Source organism: Nematolebias whitei, chromosome 3, assembly GCF_014905685.2.
Source record: "Nematolebias whitei isolate Nwh7 chromosome 3, NemWhi1, whole genome shotgun sequence".
Classification (NCBI taxonomy): Eukaryota; Metazoa; Chordata; class Actinopteri; order Cyprinodontiformes; family Rivulidae; genus Nematolebias; species Nematolebias whitei.
Genome location: NC_056500.1, coordinates 23,818,824 through 23,828,117, shown reverse-complemented (window position 1 = coordinate 23,828,117; position 9,294 = coordinate 23,818,824). Strand labels below are relative to the sequence as shown.

The window sequence follows — 9,294 nt, the reverse complement described above, 5'->3', positions numbered from 1 at the left end:
GGCGGGGGTGGAGGGTAGGGGGGGGGGGGGCACTTATGGCAAGACAAATGATCAAAACTGCATTCTGAGCAAGAAAGAAGTACTGTTTGAGACAGTGGAGGAAAGAGGCTTGGTTACAGATCGTGTTTAAGGGTGAGTCAGACCTGGATTTCACCACCATGGAGATAAACAAAACAGCCTTAAGCAAGAGTAGGAAATGCAAAGTGGAGACGAAAATGAGAAAAGTCTGGAGGGAGAAAGGGAATATTCACCGATGAGGAGTCAGGGTCTCCGCAGTTGAGCTTAGCGAAGCGGAAACTGAAGCAAGACTGAAAATAATCTGTGTTTATGAAGTCAGGCTATTGTTTGGACGAATCCTACAGGGTACGTCATGTTCTCACAGACTTGACTTAAACAAGAAAATGCTCAGACTTTATTTTGAAAAAAATTTAACTTGTAAACAGACCTTTGTCTCCAACAGCCAAACTACTCACTCTCTGGAAACAATATCCTTTAAAGTGGACACTCTTGCAAAATCCTTGGCTAAAACACTGAAGTACCATGTTGAAAAGCTACACACACATTTACAGGAACTTAAAAGACTTCTTTTGTGTTTCACAGGAGATACTTCTTATCTGGAGTGCACCTCAGGCAGTTTTCATGCACTCTTGGGACACATGAACGCAGCTGTAGGCGTAGCCCACATTGTTTTCAGGACACCACCAGGACAGCCAGCGACTGAACGACGACATACGATTAAACATGGTCACTGGTCAGGCTGGGGAGGGAGCCAGAGAAAACTACGGAGTCCAACGTAGTTTTTGCAAAATTACACACTGAAGCAACATTAATTTTTAGTGATCTCCGATTCACGTAACCGGGTGTCATTACCACTGCTGTGAATAACAGTCTTATTGTATTTAGCCTTAACCTTAGTGAGCAGTTTCAGGTAGGATTCAATGTCGCCCGCTCTGGCCCCAGAATGCATTGAACTATGATCCCTGGAGTCCCTAAAGCCACATTTTGGACTATGGAGCGGCCAATGACCAGGGTCTGCTTCTCAGCGGGTGTGTCACCGAGCAAGGAAAATCAATTAGAAATGTGAATGGGTTGGTGGTGAACTGGGGGCTTCGCCTTATCACTATGCTTACTCTGGACCATCACCCAGCCGGCCTGGGGTCCCAGCTGCTCTGAAACTGCTGGAGGGCGGCTAACGGGAGCTAGTCTCTGTGGCTCCATGCTGCCTACGGGGATCTGGCCAGCTATTGGTTTTTCAAGAGTGGAGCCAAGCTTCCAGTTCAGACAGCCTCTCCTACAAAGCTACCATAAAACTACACTTATTATGGGGCAGATGTGGCTGAGTGGTTAGAGCAGTCATCCTCCAATGGGAGCGTTGGGGGTTTGACTCCACCAGCAGTCACATGCAGAAGTGTCCCAGAGAGAGACATTGAACCCCTCATTGCCTCTGATGTGAGTCTGATAGGTGTATGAATATGATAAAGCACTGATTATTCTTTGTAGAGATCTAGTAGAGCGCTGTATAAATGTGTAAATGAGGGCACAGATTGTAGAGTAAAGAGATTTGAGTGTCTTGGTAAGATAGAAAGGTGCTATACAAGTACAGTCCATTTACTGTTTACTTATTACACATACTATTATCATTAAAGGAGGCAGAGGAATGACTAAACATCTGACACACACAGCAAGTGAGAACAGAAAAAGCCGGCAGAGAACTGGAAGCCATGCTAACGCTAGCCAGAGCTAACAGATCTCAAATACACCAAAAAAAACCAAGAAGTGCTGAAAGACGAAAGGTCTCAAGCACAGTCCGATAGTAGAAAAACAACTGTACTGAGGTTGTTTGTGCATTAGAATGTAGAACTGGGCAAAAGATAAATCCAGTACAACAAAAGACTCCTCGAGCAAACAAATTACTCCAGCTACCAGCAGAAAAAATAGGAAGCGACACAATACGCCTTACTGCCAAAGTCCTCACATCCTCCTGGTTCTACGATGTAATCAGAGTTGTTGGTAAACTTCAAGCTGCTACTCTGTAATGTTAATTAGGTGTACAATGATTTTGATGGGACAAAATCTTTAGCATTACCCAAAACATAGAGCCACATGAATACCTACTTTTCAACCATCCTTCAACAGATTATCTAAGGGTCTAATCTAACGTCCAGAGAAACCTGAACGATGAAAAATGTCCACGCACACAGTCCACCTTCAAATAGCAGCTCTTTGAGGAGGTTATTAGCCTTTCAACTGTCGCCTCATTACTGCCATGTGGAAATGCTCCAGAAACCTTCAGTCACACAGTAAGCTGCCTTAAGATGATAAGGGTCTAATGTCCGGCATCAATGCATCAACGCATGAGGAAACCTGAGAGCCTCCTGCCAAACCGAAACAGACTCCAAGGTTGCATTCATGAAGGGCGCTTTATTTTCCTCCTTACATAAGGAAGGAAGCAAGTCCTGGCCAAGTAATCACATCCAAAAAGAGACAATCTGCTGACAAACTCGAGTCTCCAGTTTGTACATGCATGCAGATGCAAAAATTAGAAGAAGCACAAAAAACCAAATCATACCAACAAAAACAAAGCTTTACTTCAGCTGTAAAAAAAGGAATGAATTATTCAACATTTAAGCAAATAAAATAAAATATATAAATGTTATCCAAAAAAGCTAATTATCAGTGGACCGCTTGCCCATGTTTTTAAAACAACTTCTAGAGTTTACCCATTCATACAGCTTCTAAATATTTACAAATAAAAAAAATTGGAAAACATATTATCATATAATTTTATAGTACTGACATGCAGCCATTTGGTCTGGTATCAAATGAGATTTAAACCATAACTTGTAGATTTTTAAGCGTTTAAGTGTTTTTAAGTCTCATTTGATAATCCTAAATTATTAGAAAACTAATCAATAATTATTAAATCATCTGAAGTCTAATGCCAGTTTAAATCTAATGTAGGACGGAAACAGCCCGAGTTGGATTTATTGGGTTTATATGGGTTAGGACGCTTGACAGAATTGGTGCTGCTCTATTCACACACAATCTGTTGTTGCTCTATAAATTAGTAATTTAATCTAGGGGTGCATTGATAAATCGGCCGCAATTTCCTTAATTTTGGGAAATCGTCCGATACTTGCATGAGAAACCGATTTTACAGATTTGTTTTAGTTTTAACAATGTCTAAACTTCATTTACTGTATATTCTGAGCACTACCTCATGGCCAGTTAAAACAAGTTTGTATTATTTCTAGGATATTGTTCAAGGGCACGTTTTTCAATAAAATAAGATTGGAAAATTGAAGGTGCATTGTGAACTTATAACTCCTGACAGTGTTGCATAGAAAACAAATTGGTATCGGCAGGTCAGACTTTTGAGAAATCGGTGATCGGCCAGAAAACTGCAATCGGCGCACCCCTAATTTAATCAAGTGTTTACAATGTAGTTAAACTTAGATTTTTAGCAACCCGCTAAAATAGGCTAGACCAAAATGCAGGAAATAGCATCTACTTTATTCAAAAATTTAAGAGGGAGGAGGACCTACAAGCCCCCCCCCACAAATTGCCTCCTGACCCCTATTTGCATTCTGACATTGATCAGTTTACAAATTAAGCCCTGTTTAGAATGATTTGTTCAATTAGCTTTGTACAGATCTAGCAGAGTGCTGTATGAATGGGTAAAGGAGGCACTGATTGTGTTGTAAAGAGCTTTGAGTATCTTGATCAGACAGAAAGGTGCTATACAAGTACAATTCATTTCCCACTCCTCAGAGAGGAGCCTGCAGGCGCACCTGATAAATTCTAAGGCCTTCTCTGAGTCTGTAAGCTAGAAAGCCGAGGTCGTCTTGACCTTGCCTCTTTGTGTATGCGTGTATTAAAGCACTTCCTGCCTCACTGTCCGGTTGCAGATTCTCACTGACTTTTGCACATCTGTAAAAGCTTCCACGACTCTCGCAAGTAAACTGGGTTGAAAAATCTTCTGTCGTCGTGTGCGAGTTCCTTTATTTAAGTAGATGATGAAAGGATATTTATTTTATCCAACACCACGTAGGTCAAAAAAACTACCACATTCAGTCTAGTTGTTGATACCCAGATAATGGAGCTGCCAACACATCCAAAAATCTTCCTTTCAAGAAGAGTTGATTCATGTGAATGTTTATCTACACTCCACACGTACAACATTAGAAAGGTAAAAATAACTTGCAGTGCGTTGCTCCCTCAGTTCATCCACCTGCACATGATGTCATTGCATAAACATTCCTCTCCTACATTTCCATCCAAACATGTCCCTTGCACTTGATTGAACTACTTTCAAACTGAGATCATTACATAAACACAACCTTCAGTCCTTATAAGGTGCTGAGCCAGATTAATTTTCTGGGTGAATCGAAAGAGTAACTTTACCAAGGCCAGAAACACAGGAGGGCTTACATCAAAGGCTCCAACGTTAACGTTCAGTTATCGACCGAGACAGAAGAAATGATCAGTTCAAGTTGGCAGCGTCGATCCACCTCCTCCAGATGAAAACCATTTGGTGGCTATAAAGAGGCAGCATTCCCACAAGAAAGAACCGTCGGGGAGCTGGGAAGAATTATCTTCCAGTGTGGAGCAATCATGCCTCTTCAAGAGTTCAGCGTCTCTGATTTCTAAGGATGTTGCCTGGATTAATACGTAGATTCACACTTGAAGTTTGTCATCTGTGACACATGTGGCTTTAAAACTGTTCATGCTGAAGAGAATCACAATAAACTTGTTGTGTCCTCTTACTGACTTGTTTTTACTACAATGTGGCGCTACTATAATGAGCACTTGTATCGACGTAAATCCAGTGTTTGCCTCTTTGGGGCAGCTATGGCTGAGTGGTTAGAGAAGTTGTCTTCCAATGCGAAAGTTGGGGGTTTGGCTCCACCAGCAGTCACATGCTGAAGTGTCCCTGGGCAAGACACTGAACCCCTCATTACCTCCCATGTGTGTCCCATCAGTGTATGGATGTGGTATAGCACTGATTAGTAAATGGTAAATGGACTGTACTTATATAGCACCTTTATATCTTATCAAGATACTTAAAGTGCTTTGCACTACAACCTGTGGCCTCAATTACCCATTCATACAGCACTCTACTATATTTATACAAAGCTAATTGAACAAATCATTCTAAAGAGACTAATCAGAGCTTTATCACATTCATACACCAATGGGACACACAGAGGCAAAGAGGGGTTCAGTGTCTTGCTCAGGGACACTTTGGCATGTGACTGCTGGTGGATTAGAACCCCCAACTCTTGCATTGGAGGATGACTGCTCTAACCACTCAGCCACAGCCGATTAGTCTTTGTACAGATATAGTAGAGTGTAGGCCTGTCACGATTACAGATTTTGCTGGGCAATAGTCTCATAAATTATAGCGGTAAACAATAATATTGTTTGAAATTTGACAATAATTACTAATTATTAGTAATTATTGTCAAATTTAAGAAGAAATGTTGGTTAATTTTTGTGTGTAGTTCCTTTTTTGACCACTGGATGGCAGTACAAGACTGAACAGAAGGATGGATAGTGAGGGAGCGAGCAGCTTGTCTCTTTAAGAAAAATGGGAGGGAGGCCTCTTGACATGACATGGGCTGTTCCTTGTTCCTTTTTTTGGTTCTCAAAATGTCGGACGCTCGGTGTGGTTTGAGCTCTTTAGCATAGCATTTGTCACACAAATCTTTTTATTACAAAAATCAGTAAACAAGTTCTCAGCTTCTTTTTGCAAAGAAAAACAACATTTTACATGAAGGCACAGGTTTCAACTGTGAATTTTGGAGCTTTGACAAGATGGAGGTTTCTTCCCTGAGGTCGGACTGTTAGCTTAACTCGTAGCTTAGCTTATCAGCTTAGCTGCTTTTAATGATCCAAAAACGCTATTTTGGATCGTTAAAATGGATTTTAAAGCAAAAAGAGAAAGAGAGGGGTCAGTGAAGAGCACCGGAGTTGAGCTTTTTGTCATCCAGTGTCTTCAGTAGAAAGAGAGAGACAAAAAGAAGCGATAAAGCCGATAAATGAAAATGAGGTAGATCATTTTCATTTATCATGTGATTAACTGATTTATTGTTTATCGCGACAGGTCTAGTAGCGTGCTGTAAGAATGAGTAAATGAGGGCACAGTTTGTAGTGTAAAGCACGAGTAGCTTGATAAAATAGAAAGGTAATATATAAGTGCAGTTCATTTACAACTTGGGGAAAAAAACAGTATATGGTCCGGACATTAGCTGGAAGCATCTTAGCATATGAAACAGCCTGAGAGGAACAACACTTTGAATTTGCAACTCACTGCAGGCATCTGTGACAAATCAAGAAAATCAAAATCCTCTTCCAAGGACAAAGAAAAGGATTTTCTGAGACCTGATGTTTCTCCATGAATGCCACCTTTGTTTGAACATTTGAACTATTAGCTGAAAAGACGGTCTTGGATCCAACTTTTTCCCCGTCTTTCACTGGGTCATCTGACAGACCTCAACATACTCTGTAATAAGAGACCACGAACAATGTTTACCTTCAACAGTCTTTATCCAACACCCTCCCCCAGGAAAGAATAATCTTTATCCAACGCTCTCTCCCAGGAGAAGATGAAACATTTTTTTGCTGACTAAGAGGCTTACTTCCCCTCTCACTCTGCCAACAGTTTTTTTAAGCACTTATCAGAACTGTTGCTGGTGTTTTGCCAAAGACAGACAAGGAAAACACAGAAAAACAAGATGCTTTTATCTATCTGATAAAAACAAAAAGCGTTTTTTATAACAACTCATGAATCTCAAAACACAATCTCTTTCAGCAAGTTTCTTTTGGTTTAATCAAACTCAAGTCAAACCAAGAGAAACTGTCAAAGTCGATTACAGACGATCTCTTTCCACTGACACCTCGAACGACGTGGGTTTGGCAGACTGGCAGATCATGCAGAATACTTTACGGTGAAACTCACGATGAGCTCATGGAAATTACAAACTTTTGTCCTTTTATGATTCATAAAACAACAATTTGGCAACGAACACGCAGGAGAAAATCCAAGGCCTTCACTCATCAGACGTTTAGGCGTAACTCATGAACAACAGAGTCAAAATGTTTCTTGCCGTTTCAGGAAACCATTGTTTAAAATGCAAAACAGGTCAAAAGTTTTGTCAGAACCTGCTTGTTACAAGTTAACAGGAACATTTTCACTTGTTAAAAAAAAAAAAAAAACAGAAAGGGAAAAACATTGTAAATAAACAGGAAGAACAAATCGTCCCACTGAGGAAGATATGGAAAAATATAAACAGTCAAAGTGAGCTAAACAACGACTCAGACATGTTTGATTTGAGCAGTACGGCTATCTGATGGAGAGACGTGTGCCTGAATATGCTGATAGCTTCCCTTTCATCTGGTACACTGTCCCCCCCACCAAATTGTTGTGCCTGTGTTGAAGCACTTACCATTAATGTTCATAGCTGGCAACACGACAGACATCTTGGGTCGACTTCCTTTGTTGTGGTTGGAGGCAGGAAGTAAAAGATGATCCTGACAACAAAGAAAGGAAGGTCATCAAGAGGGACGAGAAATTCTCTAAATAAAAGGTTGTCTGAGTCTGTGTTTGAAGAGTTACATGAACACACATGGACGATCAACTTTAAGAGTCAGTAATGCTGTGGCCTTGTTGCAAAATCAACAGGCTGACAATGAACTTCAAATCATAAAACTTGTGCTGTAGAGTCCAGTTTTGTGTTAGACGTCTAAAAGCTTTGCTGATAAAAAGCACAAGTGCAACTAGATGTTTTAAAAAGGAGCTAAACTGTTTACTAAAAGGAGAAGGAGAAAAGTTGCAGAAATGCCAAGAGACGGTTTATTTTACTTACTATTCACGGTTTTCTTGCAGGAAAATTTAATCTAAGCAATTCATGATTTGAAACAAGAAAACAACTGACATAAATAATGATGTATTGGCTTTGGCGTCTCCCCCAGCTGCAGTGAACTGGTCAAGGAAAATATGTACAGATGTTTATCATTTTATGTAAGGGAGATAGGTAAGGTATAGCCTCATTTCATTTTCCAGTCTATCCCTCAATGTGCAGCAAGGTGAAAAAATAACTTGAAAAATGTGCCAACTTCAACCACTACATACTAGTTAGTTACAATAATTTTTAATTCTGTGGTTAAAAAATTCAAAGTGTTGACTTTACAAAAAAGACCAAGCTTTTCAAGTACAGTAGTCTCTCGCTACTTCGTGGTTCAACTTTTGCAGACTCGCTCCTTCGCTGCTTTTCAAAGTAAGATTGTACACGACACACAACTGTCAACTTTAATATTACTCATGTGATTGGGACAGTACAGGATTCTGTAAAAAAAAAAAAAAAAAAAAAAAAAAAACCTACTTTGGACAAATATGTAGTTTTCTCTCAATAAGCCTACACTGTAACTGCAGTCAAAAGAACTACATTACCAAGAAGCCAACAGTGCTTCCAGCTGCTGCTTTCTGCTGAAATGAAGGGAAAGGTTTGATCCAATCCGAAACAGTTCAGTCCTTATTCTTATGCCCCTTTTCCACTGTCACGGCGCGGGTCGGATATTTCCGGGTTGAAGCGCGTTGGAGGTATTTCCACTGTTCCAGAAACCGGCTCGTCTCGCTAAATTCTGGCCCGGCTTCTCAAGGGTTCCGAGCGAGCCGCGCCGTGACGTCAGAAACACTGTCGGTCACTGATTGGTCGGGGGGAGGAGTCTGTGGAGTCTTTCCAAACAACCCGATCCACCATTTTTTTCTCTACCGCTTGCCATTAGCGATAACATGAGGAGCGTATATTTTAGTATTTTGAAGCTATACAACAACAATAATATCAAAGCCGTGGTCAAATGCAGAAGTGCAGGTGTTGTTGTGCTTGGTGGCCGACGAAAAAGGTCAAAGCGAGCTAGATGGAGGATTGGAGGGTGGTTTGGACACGACTACTGCTCTACTTGAACCATTTATAGAAGATGGTGAGTGTTTTCTAACTTTAAACATATTTTAAATTACTCATCCCATCGGTTCTGAACATATTTTTAACTAACAAAAGAGGCTGACGCCATAATAGTACAACGTCGGTGCTACGATGCTAAGCTAATTTGCATAAATGCTAACTGTCCTCCGGTCCCGTTTCTCACTGTATTTTATCCAGAACGTCTTTCAGCGCGTGATGGTTCATCTCTAAACTCCACATTAAACCCTCCAAGCCTCCCGGCTCCTGCTCCTGCTCCATCAGAGGAGTCTACACCTGACAGGTCTCCATCAGAGGAGTCTACACCTGACAG

The 9,294-nt window shown here is 40.8% G+C and overlaps 1 protein-coding gene across 2 annotated transcripts in view; it reads right to left on the bottom strand.

Annotated features, from left to right (window-relative positions):
• Positions 1 to 9,294, bottom strand: part of atf6 (activating transcription factor 6) — a 46,045-nt gene that overhangs the window by 954 nt on the left and 35,797 nt on the right. For both annotated transcript variants that reach the window (XM_037698130.1, XM_037698131.1), the window contains exon 15: positions 7,449 to 7,533. In XM_037698130.1, coding sequence (XP_037554058.1) covers positions 7,449 to 7,533 — 85 coding nt within the window. The remainder of the gene's footprint in view (positions 1 to 7,448; positions 7,534 to 9,294) is intronic.